Source organism: Apiospora phragmitis (genome assembly GCF_038363925.1).
Source record: "Apiospora phragmitis strain CBS 135458 chromosome Unknown utg000002l:1.0-5516284.0:1.0-5523493.0, whole genome shotgun sequence".
Taxonomy (NCBI): domain Eukaryota; kingdom Fungi; phylum Ascomycota; class Sordariomycetes; order Amphisphaeriales; family Apiosporaceae; genus Apiospora; species Apiospora phragmitis.
In genome coordinates, this window is record NW_027117400.1 from 1,450,160 (window position 1) to 1,471,901 (window position 21,742).

The 21,742-nt window shown below is 52.3% G+C and overlaps 7 protein-coding genes across 7 annotated transcripts; 4 read left to right on the forward strand and 3 right to left on the reverse strand.

The window, feature by feature from the left end:
* Window positions 1–530: 530 nt before the first annotated feature.
* On the forward strand, window positions 531–1,851 carry PG994_001273 (uncharacterized protein; the record flags this gene model as incomplete). Its single annotated transcript, XM_066852682.1, has 2 exons — window positions 531–1,466; window positions 1,525–1,851. The coding sequence occupies 2 exons, from the start codon at window positions 531–533 to the stop codon at window positions 1,849–1,851; spliced, it is 1,263 nt and encodes a 420-aa protein (XP_066720823.1).
* Window positions 1,852–2,541: 690 nt separating this feature from the next.
* On the reverse strand, window positions 2,542–6,116 carry PG994_001274 (exportin; the record flags this gene model as incomplete). The annotated part of the gene is made up of 5 exons (XM_066852683.1): window positions 6,019–6,116; window positions 5,873–5,902; window positions 5,713–5,785; window positions 2,845–5,659; window positions 2,542–2,785 (listed from the first exon to the last, which is right to left on the reverse strand). Exons 1-5 carry the CDS (start codon window positions 6,082–6,084, stop codon window positions 2,542–2,544), a joined length of 3,228 nt encoding a protein of 1,075 aa, XP_066720824.1. The 5' UTR covers window positions 6,085–6,116.
* A 2,342-nt stretch (window positions 6,117–8,458) lies between these two features.
* PG994_001275 (alanine--glyoxylate aminotransferase) lies at window positions 8,459–9,812 on the reverse strand (the record flags this gene model as incomplete). Its single annotated transcript, XM_066852684.1, has 4 exons — window positions 8,459–8,539; window positions 8,612–9,090; window positions 9,150–9,595; window positions 9,724–9,812. The coding sequence occupies 4 exons, from the start codon at window positions 9,810–9,812 to the stop codon at window positions 8,459–8,461; spliced, it is 1,095 nt and encodes a 364-aa protein (XP_066720825.1).
* A 1,106-nt stretch (window positions 9,813–10,918) lies between these two features.
* Window positions 10,919–11,813, forward strand: PG994_001276 (Vacuolar protein sorting-associated protein 29; the record flags this gene model as incomplete). The annotated part of the gene is made up of 3 exons (XM_066852685.1): window positions 10,919–10,987; window positions 11,125–11,535; window positions 11,688–11,813. 3 exons carry the CDS (start codon window positions 10,919–10,921, stop codon window positions 11,811–11,813), a joined length of 606 nt encoding a protein of 201 aa, XP_066720826.1.
* Window positions 11,814–12,575: 762 nt separating this feature from the next.
* PG994_001277 (uncharacterized protein) lies at window positions 12,576–14,625 on the reverse strand (the record flags this gene model as incomplete). The annotated part of the gene is made up of 4 exons (XM_066852686.1): window positions 12,576–13,775; window positions 13,822–14,020; window positions 14,074–14,515; window positions 14,577–14,625. The coding sequence occupies 4 exons, from the start codon at window positions 14,623–14,625 to the stop codon at window positions 12,576–12,578; spliced, it is 1,890 nt and encodes a 629-aa protein (XP_066720827.1).
* A 1,049-nt stretch (window positions 14,626–15,674) lies between these two features.
* Window positions 15,675–16,232, forward strand: PG994_001278 (uncharacterized protein; the record flags this gene model as incomplete). The annotated part of the gene is made up of 3 exons (XM_066852687.1): window positions 15,675–15,900; window positions 15,961–16,020; window positions 16,081–16,232. The coding sequence occupies 3 exons, from the start codon at window positions 15,675–15,677 to the stop codon at window positions 16,230–16,232; spliced, it is 438 nt and encodes a 145-aa protein (XP_066720828.1).
* A 1,472-nt stretch (window positions 16,233–17,704) lies between these two features.
* Window positions 17,705–19,899, forward strand: PG994_001279 (uncharacterized protein; the record flags this gene model as incomplete). The annotated part of the gene is made up of 5 exons (XM_066852688.1): window positions 17,705–18,131; window positions 18,204–18,610; window positions 18,667–18,976; window positions 19,042–19,551; window positions 19,595–19,899. The coding sequence occupies 5 exons, from the start codon at window positions 17,705–17,707 to the stop codon at window positions 19,897–19,899; spliced, it is 1,959 nt and encodes a 652-aa protein (XP_066720829.1).
* Window positions 19,900–21,742: the final 1,843 nt, after the last annotated feature.

Consider the following 21,742-nt stretch of genomic DNA (forward strand, 5'->3'; position numbering starts at 1 on the left):
ACGTCACTTCGTCGACGGCGCCAATCAGATGTCAAACGCAACCCCCATTCAATCACCCACGACGACGCCCTGCGATGCATAGAACGAGAACAAGAACGACTGGCTGACTTGCTCTTCATGTATACGCTCTTCTTATACATCGCGAGAGAGGGAGAGAGAGAGAGAGAGAGAGAGAGAGAGAGAGAGAGAGGTGACGTGGTATGCGAAGAAGTTATCGGTTGTTTACCTGCTGCTGCTGCTTTCGTTAACATCTGATTCATTGCCCCGCCCCGTCTTTTCTTTTCCTGGACGAGCAGTGGACGTTTGGACACAGAAAAAGACCGCATCAACCCGCTTTCGGCACTTGCATTGATCTATATGCACAGCAGGCAGGGGTTGTTAGGCTCAATATAACTAACTGGCAGCCATCCTACATACTTACCTTCCTATCGCGAGCGATACAGGGTTGGGTTTTTGGGTCGGGTCAGGTCGGTCACACATCATAGAACTATTCGCGCATCTAGGTTACCTGGTCGGCCACATGTGCAAACATGGAGTGCAGGTTCCGCATCAAGTTTCAAGTATACAGCGACGGCAGCGATGACGAGCAGCAGCAGCCTTCATCCTCCTTCACGCTGTTCTCCTCGCTCCCGCCGGAGCTGCGCCTCAAGATATGGGACCTGGCCGCCTCCGTCCCACGCATCATCATGGCCTCCTGCACCATCCACGCCCCGAACGCCGAGCAGCCGGAAAGCGACCCGGGCACCACGGGCGCCCAGGAGCAGCAACACCTGAGAGACCTGACGTCGCGCCGGCGCGGCCGCCGCTTCGTGCCCGCCGTGCTGCACGTCAACCACGAGGCGCGCACGCGGACCCTCGAGCGGCACTACGCCCTGGCCTTCAGCTGGAAGGTGCCGCACGTGTTCGCGTACATGGACGGGCGGCCGAACCAGAACCGGACCATCCACCAACACAACATCAACGGGTCGTCGTCGTCGTCCGCGTTGGGTAGCGGCGGCGACCAGACGCCGCATTGGTCGGAGCCGCACGTCTACTTCAACTTCGAGCGCGACGCCCTCTACCTGCTCGGCGAGCTCGAGCCCTACGACGAGTTCGGCTTCAACTCGCCCATGACGTACTTCCTGCGCCGCGAGGACACGGCCCGCGTCCGCTGCGTCGCCCTCGCCTTCTCCGCCCTCAAGTACGGCGAGACGGGCAGCCAGCAGATCTTCGGCTCGCTGTTCCACGTCGTGGACCGGTTCCCCCTGTGTACCATAGCGACGCCGGAACTGACGCCGACAGCTCCTGGTATCAACGGCGGCGGCGGCAGCAGCAGCAGCAATGTTCAAGGAGAAGTAATAAACGGCAGTAGCAGTTCTTCGACTACTACGAGCAAGATACCAGACCAACCGGAGCCGCACGTCCTGATATGCGTCATGCCCGGCGACGAATGGACGCACGCCCTCCTGGGCGGGACGGAGCCGCTGGTTAAGGGCCACCGGGGCGCGTGGGAAACAACAGCGGGACTTTGGCCACATGCCGCAGTCCCAGCGCAACCGGGAACGACAACAACGCCAGAGCGAGAATGGCGGGCAGCTCGCGCGTACGGACTCGGAGGAGCATGAGGAGGAACCGGAAGAGCCCGAGAACGTGTTGCAGAAGATCTGGACCGACTGGTACCGGGGCAGCATCGTCAGGTCGAGGATGGCCAGTGTGCGGTTCAAACTCATCACCGAGGACGAGCTCGAGAGCATAGTCACAGGACAGCCGTCTGCGCCCATCGCGACAAGTTCCACGGATGGGAGCTCGCGGCGGGATGATTACAAGGAGTTGCATGATGCGCTGGGAAAATATCTTCATGGTGCGGCATAAAAGAAAAAAAACAAGGGACGGGAAAAGAGGGTCCGAGGTAGGCGTTGCGGGTGCTTTTGGTAAAGGGACTTTTATTATATGAGCCTACCTACTAGATGATGGCGCGAATAATCCTTGGGGAAATAGCAGCGTCCGTGATAATATTTTCGCGGAGGGGGTAATAGAGAAAGAATATGTGTTATTGCCGTATCCCGTCTACCGTCATTATCCCTTTCCCAAGTATACCGATACATACATCATCACGTTTGAGACGTTTATTCCACAGGATATATTCGGATAAACTGGCCTGTCAATCATGTACGGAAGGTGCTACACAAGTAGCAGTGCTTTTACCATGAATGGGATAGTCGAGATTTATTGCCACCAACTCAAGAATGACTACAGTCATCTATCTACCAAGAGCAACGCAGCAGCAGCGCACTCGCGTAATCTTGGCCCGACACTTAATATGCTTGATGGTCCATATCGTGTAAGGACTAATCACCACCTCGGTCTCGTTCCCCTTTTTTTAGTTTCCATCGTTAGCTAACCAATGTAGCCCAATATCGTTCAGAGGCGTCGTTGATTCCGATGGCTATTCCACCATCCGAAGAAGAAAAACGTAGTAATCATCATCGTCCTCAAAAGTGCCTTCTGAGTTATATTATTCTGGTATCACACACGCCGAAAATAGAGAGAAATTCCACATCCTCACAGCTCATCGTCATCGATCTCGATCTCAGACGGCTTCAGAAGACCGCCAACCTTTGATCGCCGCTCACGGTCGGCCTTCAGGTTGTCCCTGACCTCTTGTTCCTTCTCGACAGCATATAGATCCGCATTGTCACCGGCGTATTCCTTCAGTGAGATGAGGAAGTCACGCAGGTTCAGTCGGAATTTATCATACTGATTGTTGAGCGTGAAGAGGCCTTCGATGAAGACGTTGATCTGGGCACTAAATCGGACCGAGAATTAGCAATAACTCCACTAGATGCCAAACAAGTTTGTACTTACACTTGAAGGTTGCCGAACGCCTTGCTCAAGAGAGTTCCAACGAAGTTAACGAGGAAATCACGGTTCGACGTTCCAGTAGGGGCCTGATCAATGTATACTGGTCCCTGGATCTTAGGTGTACCGCCTTCTGCAGGCTGCACAAAGTTGAACAGCTTCATGAGAAGCATCGACTGCGTCTTGAAGCCGGCCTTGTGATCCGGATCCGTAAGGACGAAGAAGACATCCTGAAGGATGGTAATGAAGAATTGTTGGAAGAAGGCATTGGCCGTCTGCACATCCGTCTTCTCGGCAATGTTGTTGATAAGCTCCAGGCACATGTTAAGACCTGCGCCCTCAACATCACGGTTGTCATGCTTGCTTGCCCACATACAAGCGTCAATGACAAACTTGAACTGGCGGTTGTCCAGTTTCAGCAAGGCAGGGAAGCAGTGCAAGTTGATAGCACGCAGCAGGTTGAAGAACTCGACGCGATGTTCGGGGAACTCGGAAAAGTCCTTGTTGATCATATCCAGAGTACACTCGAAGACGTTCTGCATGATGACCGGAACTTGGTCCTCCATAAGCCCAGTAAGCTTCGAGATGATGGTGGACATGGCCTTGAGCACCTCCGCATCTCTTGCGCCGGGGACGTTGCGGTTGTAGTCAACCAACACCGAATCCAGCAGCTGGGGAACCATCTGCTGACGGACAGACTGCAGATCTTCGGCCTTATCCACGTACGTCTCGATCAACTTGAGGATTTCCTTCTTGATCGTTCGTAGTCCCCGGACCTTGGGCATCCGCGGGGCCAGGTCACCATCACGAGCAACAGCCTCCGAGATAAGCTGACTTGTGGCGCGATACATCTGCAGCATGTCGAGATAAATGCGGCCAATCTGAGGATAGAAGTAGGGACCAACTGATGAGCATGCTGATACATTGGTCTTCATAATGTTTCCGATGATCTTGATCGTTTCGGAATCTTGAAGGACCGTAGGGTCTGCAGTAGCAGCGCGGATAATCTCATCCCAGGCCGCATTAGGAGCCCCCATCAAGTCAGCAAGTAGACGCTCTTGCAGGTGCTTGTTACCCTGTGCGTTCACCATGTATCCGCAGGCCTCGTAAAAGGTATGGACTTGCTGGGGCGTGAGATCGCACGTGATTCGGGGGAGATTCTTGACGATCTCCTCGATGAATGGTTCGTTCTCATTAGGTTGGAGAGCCACAAAATGACGTCTGCATTGGCGAGCAATCTTGATGAATGTGTCGCACGCCATATCCTGAACACCCTCGTGAGATTCATGCATGAATTCGAAGAGCTTGTTAACCACCGTCTTAAGGAATTTCCAGTGGGCTTTCAGGAATCGGGGATACTGCCCGACAATGTACATGATGTTGCTAGCGACAACAGCCTTGTTGTCTTTGCCGCGCTTCATCTCAGTCAGGCCGAGCAGATCCTTGATGACTGTGACAAGGAAACGCTTCTCAGTCTCCTCGTGCATGGCCAGTGAAATAGAACCGATGGCCCAGCACAAAACGTTGCAGTTGTGCCAAGACCACTCACTGCCATCAACCTGTTTCTGCAACTTGTCCGTCATGATCTGCTCAGTATCATTGACGTCAAGATGTGTCAGGTACACAAGACACTCTCGGATTGTCTTGTATAGCTGAACAGTGTCACTTTCCTTGACGAATTCTCGCACGATCTCACCCTCGTCGTTCTCAACAATGAGAACTTCTTCGGGTCGCACCATCTTCTCGATCATGACCACGCGCAGATTAGACAACACCTCCTTGTACTTATGCATCCGAAGGGGAAGCTGATTCAGTCTATTCGGGTCGAGAGCTCCAGAGTTCGCCATCAACAAGGGAGTCATCTCGTTCATGGGCGCAGCTTGCATCTCCTCGTAGAGTTCCTGGACCAGCTTAAGCCAGTAGTCTAGGCAAATCTTGAAAATCTCTCGATCCTCAATCTGCGAGATCCGGATCAAATAGAAGTGACCATGTGTCAGGTAATCACGATTCGGAAGGTGTTCGATAAGACCGACGTGCTGCCCGAAGAAGTTGCACAAGAAAAGGGCCAAATTCTGTATGAACTCCTGATCTCTCGAGTTACTTTGAGGGTACGTGCTTTTCAGATCGAGCTCGAGAGGAATGATAGTCGCAATAGTGGTGAGAACTTCGCAGAACATCTTGACCAATTGTTCGCTGTAGGCATTCGGTTGACCATGAGCAGCCGTTGTCAGTCCTCCAATCTCGGTGAATACCTGCAGAGTTATGTTTCGAAACTCCGGGACTTCGAGGAATCGTGTGCGCAGAGTGTCGATCAGGGGGGTCTCGAAGATGTAGCCCAGCGGAATCCAGTTGCAGAAACGTAATAACGTCTCAAGCGTCGCCTTGATCAGGGTAGGCTGGTTCGCTGTCGTGAGGATCTCTTGGCAGAGTTGAAAGATCTGGGAGAACTCGTTGCACATGGTGGTCTTGAGATTCCTCGTCTTGGCCGATGTCATCTGGTCCGCCGAGTAGTCGAATACCTCCTCGGACAGGAGGCGGAGGATGATCATGTTGTTCTCACAGATGGAGAGACTTATTTGGCAGGAGCCGATGATCTCGTTGATAAAGGTCGGCCAGTTGTGCGGCCATTCTTGCTTCAATATGGAGATGAGCACCAAGTTGAGCTTGTTGAGTAGGGTGCGTTGGGTCTTTAGCGACTCCTCGGTGCTGGAGCAGTCGACGATGCTCTGGCCGACGAAATTACGGATTCCCAGACATTGCTCGCGCGGGAGCACCTTCCATCTTGTCATGATAACATGGTCGAGGACTTGGAGACCAAGATCTAGGACTTGTCAGCCTTACCACAACTCCTCACAGCATCGTGGACGCCCTTACACTTGGTTTGCGGATATGAAGCATCTGTTAGGATCTTGTCGACAAGTAGCCATGCATCGGGGTCTTCTTTGAACTAGAGACGCAATCAATCAGCTACCGACTTCGAGCACATGCCTACTCATTTAATTAACACAAGAGAGGGAGCTGGAGGGGGGCTTACCTGGTTCAGGGCGGCTTGTGCAGCTTTTTGCTAGAGGCGGGGAAGATTCAAAAAGTCAGTACTTTGTATCCTGCAGCGGGTTGCGAGGGGGCGCAAAGCAGATAGCGACGGCCAGAATTGAAGGGCCAGAAAAATCAATGGCATACCTGTTCGCCGCGGCCCTCGTAGAAGGAGCGGACCATGACGTCCAGCTCCTCGATCGTGGGCGCCATGGTGGATGGTGGATGTGCGGACGAAAGGTCGAGGTCAAGATACGCGCCCGCAGAAGTGTGATGTGATCAAAGACGAAGCTTGCCGAGGCGGCCGTCGTGGGGAGGTTAGGTTTGGAGTGGTCAAGAGATGCTGCAAAATAAGACTGGAAGACAATGCAGTGCTCAATGGGATGGGAATATTGACCTGGGCAATCACGTAGGAAGTGAAAGAAAGAAAAAGTCGAAGTTACGGTCAGGCAAAGGTGGAGGAGAGTTCGTGAAATTGCAGAGCAGAGCAGAAGCAGAAGCAGCAGCTGGTATCAGAATCCGAATCAATGAAAGAGGCGGGTAGGTCGCGGTAGTAGTGGCTTTTGGTGGAGTCACTCTGGTCTGAAGTCACTCACTCAGTTGTTCAGCGAGCGAGTGTGCATGGAGGCAGCGCGTAGTTGGTAGAAGCAGCAGCAGAAAAAAAGTGAGGGGCACGGCAAGGTGGGCGGGTTGGCGGGGCAGGTAATTAAAGTGACAGCAGACTGGACAGACAACACAAGACAGGCTAAGTTATTATGTTCACTGAACAACCACGGGTGGTTCGTCGGTGTCCGCGTCGCATCTAATGGCCATTGATCTCATTTACAAGAAGAAACAAGGTAAGCGGCTGAGTCCCTGGAGATTATCACTCAAGTTTATCCTACGCAGCCAGTACTTGAGTAAACATGAGAGCTCACCAGGAGGAACTCCCGACCAACCAATTTCACCACCATAACAGCCAGCCTAACAGATGTCATAATGACCGAGTAAACAAGGCACACTTGAGTTATTACATTTGTATCGCTTACCCTAGTGTCCATATGCCTAAATATGCTATTCGAACGTTGTACAAGTGCTGGCAGCATATCATACCTGTTTAGTCCAGTCTTGTCAAAGGCACTTCAATGTTCTGAGCGCACACTCTCGCACTCGCACGCTTTTAATCACACCCTCTTTCTGCCCCTCATTGAATCACTAGGTGACGACGTTTCTGGGCGCCCCTCTCTCGATCCACCCAAGCTATTGGGATTCTTAGGTCCGACTGTTTTCTTAGTAATTTGGTCCCAAGCCGCCCTAGGTTAGAAGGCCGCCTCGTTCATCGCCCTCCGGCCCTCCGGCACCAGGGCACTGTCTACAGCACAGTAAGGGATATCAGTTCTGGCTGAACATGCATCAATCAATATTCGTTTCTTTTGGACATGTCGCAGAAGTCTCGGATGCCCCCGTACTCACAATCGTTTCTATTAATAATATATCTGGTCCTTGCTTGGTCAGCAAATGCTAGTATCACTTACACGCCTCGAAGGATGATATCATGATACTGCTGTTGCTGCCTAGCGAGTGAGCTTAATTTGCTATCACCATGCATGGTCCGAGGCCATACGGATGCTGCATGAACCTCTCTCAAAACGGTTGCTGCTCTAAGTTACCTAATCCTCTGCTTCAAGTTCGTTGATAACTGCAAGTTGTCCGTTAAAGAGAGTATTGTTTTCCCCGTCATCGACTGTATCTTCTAGCAAATTCTCAATACACTGCATTACACGTAGCAACCGAAAACACAGTCAGTAAGTGATATACGAGCTATCACAGTCAGGTAGCTCTGAGAAGACATCTTTCGATAACTCAGGCATCAACGACCACTTCTTAACGCCGAAATGATCAAGCATCCTCGCTGCTTTTAATCCATCTTTCCCCGTACGGCAGCCCAAGAACAACTTGCTGTTTCCATTTAAACACATCCAAACGGCCTGTGGAAACCGGGACATTGCGGATACTCAGGTGTCCATCGGTGACTGCAGGTGGTCCGGTCTGTGGATCCCCCTGGCCGCCGTATCGTCGGATGGCCTTCCTTCCGTTCAACCTCGCGAGCCTAGGTATGGTAGGTCGCAGCAAGGCCGGCATCCCTGATCTGATATCCACCTACCAAGATACACGATTTCTTGAGTGGTAGTTTGAATAATTTGTAAAAGGATTACTGGAGAGCTCCGTTCAAATCAAGACGGGTTTGTCAGCTAGATGCTCTGTTCGACTTATAATACTACCTAGAGGTATTCCTGACAGGTTGGGCCCACCGTGTAAGGTAGACTAAAGAGGCACAAAGGAATAAAGCAGCAATGAATGCATTCCAGAGGAGCAGCAGATTTGGCGATAATGACATCTCTCCCGAGGTATTATGCAGAGTACAAGTATTGTGTGTATGAAAAGGGATTACGAAAGGGCAATCCTGAGAATATAGACTAACTGGCAGCTCTCAGTATCTCGTGGTGCAGACATTTATTTTTATTCTACCTTTCTATAACGAGCCAGAATGTACATGGTCCTTTTATATCCCAATCACCCTAATTCGTTGTTCATGCGGCGTTCGAGTTTATGCCTTGTAACCGCACTCTTCAAGACCATTTGACAGAGCCTTGATGGCCTTATCAATGTCCTTCCTGGCAGGATCCGTCTAGAGAAAACCAGTTAGCCTATATCTCTCGAAGAAATGTCAAATACAGAGGGACAGGGGAATTATGCTTACCACGCTGACTCCCATATGGCCGAACCGCACATACTTGGGTGCGATTTCCTTATGGATGCCACCAGCCCAGACGACACCGGCCTTGGCAAGCTTCGGCAGCAAGTCGGTCGCCTTGACGGGTTCTGGCAAGTAGATGGCAGTCATGCCGTGAGCCTGATCTTCGGGGTTCGAGGCGACCTGCTTGAGACCTAGGTCCGCCACAGCCTTCTTGATCCATCCGAGGCCTCGCGGTGCGTCGCAAAGCGCTCGGATAGCGGCTTCGACAGAATCTGGGTGAGTGCGGTGTGCAGAGCGTGGATCAACTGCGGCGAGGGCGTCGCGAAGTAGGACGGCTTCTTGGCCTCGTAGTTCTGCATGATCGGCATCCAGTTCTTCATGGAAGCAAAGTACGTGGCGGGCGGGGTCTTGCGCGCCTTGAAAGCCTCGATGGCCTTGCCGCTGAACATGGATATCGACAGGCCGGCCGGGCATCCGATGGCCTTTTGACTCGCAGTCACAACACCGTCCAGCTTCCACGCGTCAAACTGAATCTCCTCACAGGCGACACTGCAAACTCCATCCACAACGAGGAGCGTCTCGGGAGATACGCTCTTGACCAGCTTGGACAGGTTCTCCAGCTCGCTCAGGACACCCGTTGAGGTGTCGACGTGGGTCACAGTAACCATCTTGAACTTCTTGCTCTTGAGCGCCTTCTCGATCTCGGGAAGCTGCGGTCGTCCACCCACGGTTCCGGTCAACTTGGTCAGCTTGGCACCATACGTCTCGAAGCAGTCGGCGAAACCATCTCCGAAGTAGCCGGTGCTGAGAACCAGAACATCCTCACCAGCCTCAACAAGATTGGCGGCCACGATGTCCCAACCCAAGGTACCAGATCCCGAAATCACAAAGGGTTGCGCAGAGGGGTCTGTGGTCTGGAAGAGCTTGCGCAGCATCGAGATGGTGTCGCCAAAAGTCGCTACGAAGCCGGGTCCGACATGGGATTCGCTGCCAGACACATATTAGCAGGAGCTCCATGCATGAGTTTGAACTGATGGAAAACTTGATCATGGGTAAAGCATGAATGCAAACACTGTTCGGAAGTCCGTCAAAAGGCGCGGTGTGGCTAAACTGACCTATAATGGCTCATGGACTGAAGGACGTCATCGTCAAACTCGATGGGACCCGGGATGAGGAGGGTCGGATGTTCAAGTTGTGAAGACATGCTGCGCTGTGATGATGATGAAAGCTTACGAGTCTGTACGGGGGATATAGAACGAGCTCTCGAAGGATTGGAAATGGAAGGGCCACCGGAGGGGAGATGTTGGGAGATCAGGGACAACCGGGAGGAAGGGGTCGATGATGATACATGGAGCGATAATGGGGGTGAGGAGGGGGAGCTGCTGCCGAGGTGGGGCAATGCTGTTCTTGAAGCTACTCTCCGCATTTTGGCTCGTACGGTATGGAAGACCCGAAAGCTTGGCTGGCTGGCTTTTGCTGTTGGAGTCTGAGAAGGGGGGTGGCTCTTAGGTTTGCTGTTTCGGGCCAAGTCTAGCGAGTGAATCTAGTGACTACAATTGGCAGAACTTTGGACGGTTTCTGCAAGACGATGAGGAAAGCCGAGAGATGTCCGGTACAATAGAAAGAGCTTTAAGTGGACCGGATGAAAACGTTTGTTGCTTGAAGTCTTTAGAAATGCCCCTATCTGTCTTGCACAGTCCCGCCTACTTCCCAGATATGTTTTCGTATCTGGTTTAGTAATTCACTTGTGTAAGGCGTCAAGAAGAACCTCTATGGAACTTTACGATTACGATATCCAATCCCGAGCTCCGTGTTCGGGGCAAGCTTACATTGAAGCAAGGCTATCAATTGATCAACTACGGTTGCCAGATCCCTGTCCGGAACTGCTGTACCGCTCAATTGGACTGGACTGCGACAGGGGTTCAAAATAGGCGGCTAAGGTGCTGTAGGTCGGTGCATTGGAGGGCCCAGAAGCTAGAGCGTCGACGTCAACCCTATGCCGAAGCTCACGATTGGTGGCTGACCGACCGACCGACTCCCCGACCCGATCGAAACAGAACATACATACCGGCTTCATTCGCAAAGACTTCGGTAGCATTCCACAGGCCACGGCGATACTGTGATTTGGTGTAATCATTGGGGGTTTCATTGCACGTCGATCGTTGTTAGACTACCGGCCTTGTGCAGCCCCGCTGGTTGATCGATTCGACACCACAGGCTGACGACACTGCGACGGTTGTCCACCGCAGCCGCCTTTCGCCGATACAACTCTTGTGATCCAGCATCCCAAGGTCGCAAAGTTTCGCAAACATGGCCTTCTTAATCCTCGTCATCGGCGATCTTCACATCCCGGACCGGGCTCTCGACATACCCGCCAAGGTACGACTTCATTTTAGTCCCCAGATCGGACAGCAAACCACCTCCTATTCCCCTTCCGAGACGAGCCCTTCACTACACTCCCTTTCACACGATCGCAATCGCTAACCCTTGCCACCGCATTTGCGCACCCCCCACAGTTCAAGAAGCTCCTCTCCCCCGGCAAGATCGGCCAAACGCTCTGCCTCGGCAACCTGACGGACAAGCACACGTACGAGTACCTGCGGTCGATCGCGCCGGACCTGAAGATCGTTAAGGGCCGCTTCGACGTCGAGGCGACATCCCTGCCCCTCTCGCAGGTGGTGACGCACGGCTCGCTGCGCGTCGGCTTCGTCGAGGGCTTCACGCTCGTGTCGACGGAGCCCGACCTGCTGCTGGCCGAGGCCAACAAGCTCGACGTCGACGTCCTCTGCTGGGGCGGCACCCACCGCTTCGACGCCTTCGAGTACATGGACAAGTTCTTCGTCAACCCCGGGTCCGCCACAGGCGCCTACACGACGGGCTGGACCAAGGAGGGCGAGGAGATGGTGCCGAGCTTCTGCCTGATGGATGTGAGTGCCCTCCTCTTCTCTCTTCCTGGCTGGGCTCATAAGGAATTCTTGATGTGCGAATCGAAGAATCGAGGATACGCTGTTGTTGCTCAGGGGAGGCCATAGTGGGTCGCTCATATGTTCCTGGACCGTTTGCTCACTTGACACTCTAGGTCCAAGGAATTTCGCTCACGTTATACGTCTACCAGCTGAGAAAAGACGCGAACGGGGTTGAGAATGTTGCGGTCGAGAAAGTTACGTATACGAAACCTGTAGAGCCTACAGGCGCCTCATCATGATAGTAGGATTTGGAGCCGCGAGTCGGGGAACACGGGGAAAAACCAGGGTACAAGAAAATACCACCGCCTAATGAACGGAGGACAAGAGGAGCACATGGAAAAAGAAGCCGAGTATCGAAACGATGCTTCGTACATTGACTGCCGTGGGCCAAGCATCAGATCACCAGCAGTCATGTCAGTTCGAGCTAGGCAATTTACTGAATGAACACACAAGCAGGCCCGTTAGAACGCCAGCCATGAAGTTGCAAGGCAGTCAGAAGTAGGAATTCGAAAGTTCATAATTGGTATCAAGCATCAGTAAAATCACAGTTGTACTCCAACGCTATGGCTAAGTAACTGAAAAGACATTTTGGTTCATTCTCGTCCATCAAAACAAAAGAGAGGGGGCATCATCCAAGCATTAATCGTTCAGAGACAGGATATCAAGGGAAAGACACAAACACCTGAACACCTTCAACATCGTATCCAACACCAAACACACTGGCATAAACACCAAACCCATCACTTTACAGCATCATGCTCCTCCTCCGCGTGGACGACCTGTCCCTGCTCGACACAGTACTATCTGCATCTGCTGACGAGATGCTGGACAGACTGTTGGAACTATCCCCGTCAATATTCTCTGAGTCTATCATCTTCGTCGTCTTTGGTGCCATCATGGAGGCCCTCTTCCTTGAGCTGTTGCCTCGAGGTTTGGCATCACTCTCTTCGCTGTTCATAGAAGATTTCCCGTGCCTGGGCTTCGGAGACTTTCTGCCTCCCTCAAGCGTCGAGTGCTTCGGGTCTGTACGTGGCGAGCTTTCGGGGGAAATCGTAGACATCGCCGCCATCATTGTCTTCCGAATCCACCTTGGCAATATCGGCTTCCCGTGCTGCCATCGAGGTACGCTTTTTTCTGTCCGTGACCACGCTCATTGGCAGCTCAGCAGAAGGTGGCGATCGACTTATCTTCTGTGCCAGAGGGCTGGCAGCAATATCTGAACCAGCAGACGATTTTACGGCAGATGGCAACTCCTTCCATAGCTGCGACTTCTCCTCTGACTTGATTGACGAGAAGTCGCCACTTTGTTTCGACTGACTGGTTCGGCGTATCGCCCTGCCCTCGCCTGCTACAGCATCGAGTAGCTGTTTTGAGGGACGGCGCATCTTGTCCCTGAGATTCGGCTCTGCGTAGCTAACTGCGGTCCTATTCCTACGACTCGGCCGGCTGGTCTCGCCATCGTTTGATATTTCTGTCGGAGGGGGTGTGTCTCTCAGGCTCTCTCTGGGTGCTACTGGCGGTTCGGGCGAACTAGGGGCAAAAAGGTCTGGCTCGGCGGACATAGTTTCAGGCGCAACATAAATGGTGGTAACAACTGGGGCAGCTGGCAGCTCCTCCGGTGCACTGATTTTGATGGGAGTCGGAACTTGAGGCTGGGCATCCTCTGGCTTCTTCTTCGACTTCACTCGCTCCTTGCCATGTTCCTCACGCTTTGTACTCGATTTCGCCTTTCCCATGTCACCCGACAACCCCAGCTTTGTCGATTTCGTCGGTGAGTTGACAGGCTCGTTGGCATTTCGGGCGCCCAAAGGTTTCCTAGTTGCTGTGATGGCCGCAGGATTTGCCGGTGTGCACTGTACATCTCTCCTCACAGGAGGTAGACTCTTGACTGGCCGGTTCGTAACGCCATCCTTCGTGTGCGACTTGACAGGCTGTGCTTTGGTCGCCTTGGCCACGTCTCCTCCTTTCTTAGTGTACTGCACATTCTCCTTCTCGTCTTCATCACTCGCCTTCCTCTTCAAACCGGCCTTAACAGTCTGGGAAGCTGGCTGCGGTTCGGGAGTCGGCGTAGGCTTCATTGTCTTCGGTTCCAGCTTCTTGGTAGGCGGTGCTAGCTCGACGTTCACATCGGCCTGCGCCGGATCGGACTTGACCGTTTCTTCTCTCCCCATTAGAGATACTTGGGCTTCCTCGGCCCTTTTCTATGCTTTCAAGAGTCTGGACCTTTTTCACTGCTATCGCTTGCACCTCGACCAAATTCTCCCTGGCCGGTGCTGAAGGCGAATCTTCCAAAGCGTACAGATTTCGAATAGCTGAAGGCGATTTGGTTGGGAGATCAATCTTAACTGGGTCTTCGTCGACAAAACGAGATACTGGTGGAGGACCAAGGTCTGGCGAATCGTTGGTCTCTGCAGCCTCTTCACATAGGGCCATGATTTCCTCTCGGCTGGGAGCCATTAGCATGGGAATACTGCTGTCAAAACAATGAAAATCTCTTACTTGAGTGTTTCTCGGGGGCAAGATTTATTTTCCCAGAGCGGCGGAAGTCTGCCTTCTTGCTGCGCTGCGAATTCCATCTCTCCGTCTGTCCGGCGCCTCCAGCGTGGCGAGCTACCTATTCCAATGCTAGAACGGGTCTTCGCCCTCTTTGGAAGCCTTGGCGGTTGGTGCCTCGCAATAGGCTCGTGGCCCAGACTCGCGAGCATAGAGCCCCATTCCAGCAGTTGTGCTTCCATCTTTTCTTTGATCTCCATTGCGTGGTCGGCTATGCGTTGTGCTCGGCTCTCGGACAATTCTGTCTCCAACCGCAAGATTTGGCCGCGAAGATTGAGATTCTCTGATAGCATGCGGGCACACTCATTTTCCAAGCCTCGTATGCGCAATGACTGTGTGGAGTTGATTCTGGCTATATCTCGGTTCTGGCGGAGGAATCTTCTTCTGACTGTAAACATAGGCTGGTCAGTATGTTTGAAAGTGGACTGTAAGGTTGTAAGGTTGCGTACGTGTTTCTAGGCTCTCCGTAGCCATGATCGGCTCGTTCAGTCGCGCCATGGCAATAATTCGAGCCCGCAACAGCAGCCTTTGAAAAAGAGTTGTGACAATTGGGGGTCGAGGAGACGTCCTTGTAATATAACTATTGGCGTTAGGTCATTCGTTGTCAAATTGAGACTCTATGATGGAAAGAGTAGTTGATGGCAACAAAATGTCATCCAAAATTAGATATGTGCATAGTGGTGGTTGGGAAGATTGAAAGTTTTCCAAGGTTGTGAGCAAGAAGGGCGGAAGCTCGAACCAGACGAGGAAAGAGTAATCTCGGGTTGTAAACACACTTCCTAAAGCAGTTTGGTGCCAGGGCCCGCTGTGGGGGGTTTTAGGCCTTTCGGCTGGGTCCTTGTCAACAGCTGCCGTGACACATGCTTGAGCCTCGAGCACGCCCGCGTCATGACACGCCAAATTGCTGGCTGCTTTGCCGGTGCATGTGCTGTGCGTCGAATTACTTGCTGAAGATACTACTACGTACATAACTAAAGGAGACTTCGGTTAAGTTCATGCATCGCTTGGTATGTGGCTGTTCTTCTTCGAAAAACTTAGAGGTGTAGCAAGGAAGAAGCCCCTTAGAGCTGATGGATTCGGGCTTACTCCTGCATGGGTGAGTGACCGTGAAAACAAAAATATGGGCTGTCGAGTCTCTCAGGGGATCATATCAACATCGAATGCCGGGTAGCATAACCTACATCGAACGTTCGTCGGCAGAAAGCATCTCCAGGCATACTCAATTACCCATTTCTAACAAATTACCTATGCACTCTTGTTGAGGTAAGGATGACTCACTTATCCTTCCCTCCTATGATCAGTCCCAAAATCCCTGAAGCCATATCCAGGTCTGGATATGACATGCATGTGTGCCTAGCGTTCGTTCGTTCGCGTGGTTCGTTACCGAACAAGCTTGGCGTTACCACCTCAGTTACCCAACTTTCAGCCCCGCCTGCCACTTGAGCCGGCAAGCGGTCGCGGTCTTGGATCACATATTGATTTGGTTGATTTTAGCCTTCCCACAACGTCCAATTCGGTCACATATCAACAGCAAAGGGCCAGCAACTATGGCCTTCGCTACGCGCTCCCTCTCAGGCCACCTGCGCCAAGGGTCTACCTCTAGCAACCTCAATGCGCAGTCGACGGGCCAGTCGGCTGCTCTGCTGGCCCGTATCAATGAGAAGAAGGCCGAGTTGGAAAACCTGAAAGAGCTTCGGGAGCTGAGCGCAGCAGTCGCCAACGAGATGGAAGCTCTGGAACAGAAGCTGTCAACCTTGTCCGACGGGACTGAAGGTAGGTCTTGCCCCAATCACCATCATGGCCCCATGAATGCGATCTAAAGTTTGGCGGCAGCTATTGCGACGGTTCTGAACAACTGGCATAACGTCCTACGTGCTATCAACATGGCTTCTGGTAAGGGACGACCCTACTCCTCCGTGATGGCAAGCAACTAATCTGCTTTGGTCCTTCTAGCCAAAATCCCGAAACCCCGCGAAGACAAAGAGACAACCAGCGATGGAGAAACTACCCCCTTACCGCAGACGTTGGTCCGCATTCCCACAGAACATGCGCCAACACTACAGGCGGCGACCGAGGGACTCGAAGGCCCGTCACAAACCGAATGAGATGGGCGATAATATCGCATTCTTCGAAAAAACATAAATGCAGAGCCGAGTTGCGATCAACGCTTGCCATACCTGCGTTGTGAAGGTGGTCTTCAACGCCGATGTCCCTTCCTGGCAGTGAAAGTGGCCACTCGAAAGGGCTCTGCTTGCCAAGTATCGATACATTATGCGACACCACCACAAGGATTCATCTGGCACCATAGTCAGTACTAACAGGGTGCTTATCCCCAAAGATGACCGCCAGAAGATCGATTTGTTATGCTATGATTGGTATATGGCGCAGACATCGCATATCTCTCGGTATTGCCGCCAGTAATAGTATACTATGCTATGACGCTAGGCTGTATATATCTACATTCTGCCAGGATTGGTTGATGTGTATACCTCATATTACTCATTCAATTTTGTTGACGGCATTATTGATGCAAGTCTGAGCGGTCGCATGTCAGCCTACTGGCCGAGTTCTGCGGGCTCCTAACGGAAGCCTCCTTAATGGCCGATCCAGAGTGCGGGGAAATCTCCTTGAGGCGTTGAATTAGTTGAAACACTGGATACATTGATTCTCACGCAGCAACTCTCATTCTCACAGTGAAGAACATAAAAGCAAGTTTAAGCAATAATGCGCAACTGGCGGCTTGATAGCGACTTGAAGAATTGTCAAGCTGGCCTGTACGTTGCGTTGTCAATTTGGCTTCGTCAAGAGTGGGAGTGCGGTTTCTGGTTTTCTTCTTCCGCAGACCAAGGACGGATGCATGCTCAGCCAATCCAAGAGGGGAGAGGGAGGCGGCGCGTCTTTGCAAACGCGTGTTAGTCAGCGGTTGCTACGGGGGAGCTCAAGCAGGAGAGCTATCCTTGACGCCTCTGTTAATGCTCGGATGGAAGCACGGCCTGCGAGGGGAAGGAGGGAAGTACATTTTTGGCAAGACATCAAAACAATATATCGGGTGCAAGCAAAGTAAGCAAGCACAGCCAACCAGAAACGACGATGAATCCAAATAACAGTAATACAAGAAGCAACGAGTGTTATTTACCCCCGATGCCCCCCATGTCGTATTTGGTCCATCTCCCATCAGACTACAACATTTCCAGACCTTGCTGCAACTCCTCCAACCAACAATATCAAGAGACTATTTTGACCAGCATCCATCCTCATATCCTCATAGCATCCGCATTACAGATGAATACGGAGTATTGCCTTGCCCATTCAATAGTTCCCAAGACTCGCTCTACGCAAGGGACCTTCACATTAGACAAGCAAGCCATTTGAATCGCACAACGGCTACCCCCACCACGCTTTTCTGTCGATTCACGGTTCGCCGTCCAAGCCGTGCTGAGATCCGACTTATCATCGTCTCATTTAAACCCTTGCACCTTTGTTCCTCCTCTAAGCCGTATTGGTCGACATCGACTGTTGCTTGACCTGTGCCCCCCTTTAGATCCCTGTTAGCATGGTCTCTATTCAAAGACCCGCCATGGCCCCGATTGCATTAACTGGAGGTCGTTTCGACATCTTCAACGACTCAAGTACAGACGACGACACCTCGACTTCCACGGTTGACGGCGCCAATGTAGGACTTCTGAGCCAGAATCATACTTTGCCTCTACGGCCAATCTCAGTGTCGGATGCGCAGAACAGACAGTTCAAGTCACCCACTCGTGTCGAGTCACTAGCTGCTGAACTCAAGAGGCTCCATCTAGGAAACTCGCCTGAGCTATATCAATACAAGGGACGGCCTATTAATCAGGTCAACCTCAAGGGACAGCCCTTGTCCCGACCACCAATCAGGCGCGATACATTTGAACGACTCGAGACAGTCCTGGAGGTCGAGCAACGCGATCCACCAGAGTCCGACGCTGCTAGTGTCTCAGCCGGAACTCAACACTACATCGAGCTCCCAGGTATGAAGACCTGCCTACTCCTTTCCTTTGAGTATTTGGTTAACCTTCTGTATTGACATTGCCTCATCACAGCTCATCAATTCTCAAAACATCCGCTCGCCTTGGCTGCACGCAAGCTGATCTCAGTCGAAGAACAATTCGCCAAACATCGCAAGGGAAACTTTGAGTGGGTACTGACGGTCAAAGTCCCAGTAAACCCCGTATCCCCAGACGACTCAGTCAAGAGTGATTCTTCGAAGCACTCAAGAGTGCGAAGCCTCCATTTTGGGTGTAATCTTCTGCCGTCCGCCCGACAGACTGAGAAGGTCGAGTCTGAGAAGAAGTTTCACCAGCATACGTTCACTCTTCTAGTGGCACCTCTAGAAGGTGATCAAGAGCCGATAACCGCTACTCCCCAGAAAGTGTCACAGTCACCGATGGCAATGGCAATGGGTGCTCGACCTGCGGTGCAAGGCATGCCAGTGAAAGCTGCCCAACATGTACCTGAAGTTAGAATCGAGGAAGTTTCACCGCCATCTGGCAGCCCATCTAACAGCAAGCGAGGGAGGGCCAGCGTCGCTTCTGTGAGAGTGCCATCCGACTCCCCAGCTCGAATCGAAGATTCGGTCGCGGCCTCGACCTGCTCGAGGACGAATTGGAGGCATTTGATCAAGCTGCCCACATTGAAAAGATAGTCTCCCCATCTCAGACAAGTCACCAAAATCGTCTATGCAATCGCTCTCCGCAGCTGCCCACCATACTCCTGGCGCGGCTTCGAAGGTGGATCGTTCTAGTCCAAGACCAGCATCATCAGCAACACACCGGCTCAAGTCAGCTGAGCCGCGAAGGTCCCCAAGCACACGGAGGTCAGCATCGATGATTTACTTGGACTCTCCCAAGTTAAAGGAGGAAGATAAACCATTGGTACAAGCCCCGCCCAAGAAGTCGACTAGCAAAGGCCTGGCGAGCCTGCAGCCGCCGAAGTCGCCGGTCAAGTCAAACAAAGCACCTACCATGCCTGCCTTTGAGCTTCCAGGCGAGGCTGTTGCCCGGCGTCTCAAGGAGAAGCGAGAGGCACGTCTATCAATGAAAGCCACGGCGGAGCAACCTGCTGCACCTGCTTCAAGTACCATCCGACGGACGAAGTCTGCCAGGGCACCAACCGTACCCAAGTTTGAGTTACCAGGCGAGGCAATTTCTCGTCGCAAACGGGAAGAGCGAGAGGCGCGGCTCAAGGCCCAAGTTGAAGAAGAACGCAAACGCCGCGAGTTCAAAGCGAGGCCCAATCGAAGCGGCACAATGCCGGCCAGTATCCCACGCGGGACGATTACTAGCCGTGCCCGTCAAAGGGAGCTCTCGAGGAGAACGTGGGCAAGTCACCAACGCCGAGCCCTAATAAACGGGCAACTTGGGCTCCTGGATCTGGGAGCCATTGTCCCACGTAAACAACCAGTCCCAGCCTCGAGGTCGTCACCTTACAACAGAGGCATCAACTACCACCCCACCTGTCCGTCGGGCTACGTCAAGTTCGACGACTAGCCTTGGAAGCAAGCGGAGCTCTGTGTCGATCGAGGAAGTGCAGCAACAGCGCCTCCGAGGTAAGGATATCTATCAGCGGGACAATTCGTACTCGCAGGATCGGGAAAAGGAAAGACGCGAGCGCGAAGCTATGGCCCGCCTTGCGAGAGAGCAGGCAGCCGAGCAATCACGTCTTCGAAGTCGCGAGTGGGCTGAGAAGCAGAAGCGCAAGCGGATGACGGTAGGCTCCGTGAGAGATCTCATAACTTGAAGCGCAAATAAAAAACCGAGTGGGTTTCGATTGCAACCGTTACAAGACTAACAATAGAGCGCTGTTTCGTCGAAAGGGAGAAAATGCCTGGGACGGCAACCGGCAGTTGAGGAGTCGGGCAGTGGGGCCGGGCGTGGATTCATTGTACAAAAGGGTTTATTTTACATTTGCTTCCGAGGGTTTTCAGCGCCGAGTTTCGGCGTTCTATAGAGTATGACGCTGTCTTCTGGCATCATGTGTGGGCTGGGTATCGTCAGGAGTTTACCTACTTGCTTTTCTGGACCCCTCTCTCCAAACGGGGCGGGGCGAGGCGTTTCATTGTATTCTACCACACGTTTTGAACGGAAGGGTCGCTCATACTTTTATCCAATTGAAACAATCAATTGTATTCAAACCTGCGTGTAGGACCTATAAGCGTAAGGTCCACGTGGGAGTCTTCGGTCTTGTTGGTTTGTTGTACAATGTCAGGGCGCACAAGAATCCTCGGGTGTGTTGAAGGAGTGTTTTGGGTCCCTATTTTTGATCCGGTCGCCGAAGCAGTGCCTCCGTTATATGCACGATTCTATTTTCACCTAGGTAGTGGTGGCTTGATGGATCTCAGATTGACTGACGTATTGAATTTGCATTGGTCCATTTTTTGGAGGCGTGAGAGCAATGCTCTACTAACGGCAAAACACATCGTTGAAATACGAGCAATCCAAGCTGGTTTGATAATTTGGCTCATACTCGTTCATGGCCCCTACAGATATGACTTCACCTTCATATAATTAGGCTAAAATAGCACCTTTCCGAGCGTCTCGCAATACTTGCTCAACCAGGTGCGGCTCGAATGCTAAGCTTTCTGGCCAGAGCTTTGGAAGCGAGACGATCAGCATGTACGGGATGATCAGTCATCTCGCTGCCGTATCCGGGTGGCCCCGGGGGGCCTCCTTCTGCCTCGCTTTTTTCCTCTTGTACGTCGTCGTAGGACTCGAAATGAGCTCAATGATGTGCGGTGATCTTCATGCTGCTGCTGTGGCAGTTGATCCTGGCTGACCTCCCTTTCTTAGGTTTCAGGCCCCAACGTACGTGCTAATGATTGACGGTGAAGCCGCTTATTGCAGAGGAGGCTTGGTAGGCTTGTTGGCTTGCTTGCTCTGCCAGTGCTGCTTGCTTACCCTCCCCAAATCTTGGACCCTTCCTTTGGGGGCTATGCGGCTAGACTGCTCGAGGGGACAGGGGAGGGGGGGAGTCATGTACCCTAGTAAGTAACAGGGATGGATGCGCCCGTCATTGAGATGTTCCTCCGGGTGGCTTTCGCTCACGATTATGTTTCTATGATGCGATTCGACCGGCTGACAACCACCACGCGAAAAGACACTGATGTGTATAAGCTCAACAAAATAGATGCATTCGACATTGTTGATGAGATTGGTGGAATACATCAGCAGCCATGCATGCTGACTGGGCTGAGTGAGTGACTTGTTCAGGATCAGGATGGGAGAGCGCGAAAAGATGGGATGAGTCTAGAAATGCTTGGCAGGTACTGGGCAGCGAACCCTGCTAGTCTTGGCACTGACAGCCAATGGAAAAGTTTCGATTGATTAACTGGCGGATCTTCGACATGTATTTCTTATTATTTTCCCAGGGTTCGGCCATTTCCATCTCTTGGAGCAGAGAGAGAGAAGCTTATCATTGATGAGCGGCTCAGCGGCACTGCCACCAGCCAACCAACAACAACAACCTGCCTGCCCCCTTTCCTCTCTCTGCACAGCGTCAAGGCCTTGAGTTGAGGGGGCCAACGCGAGTGCGAGAGAAACAGAGGCGGGCGCCATCTCTGCCTGATAATGATCTACAGGGGAGA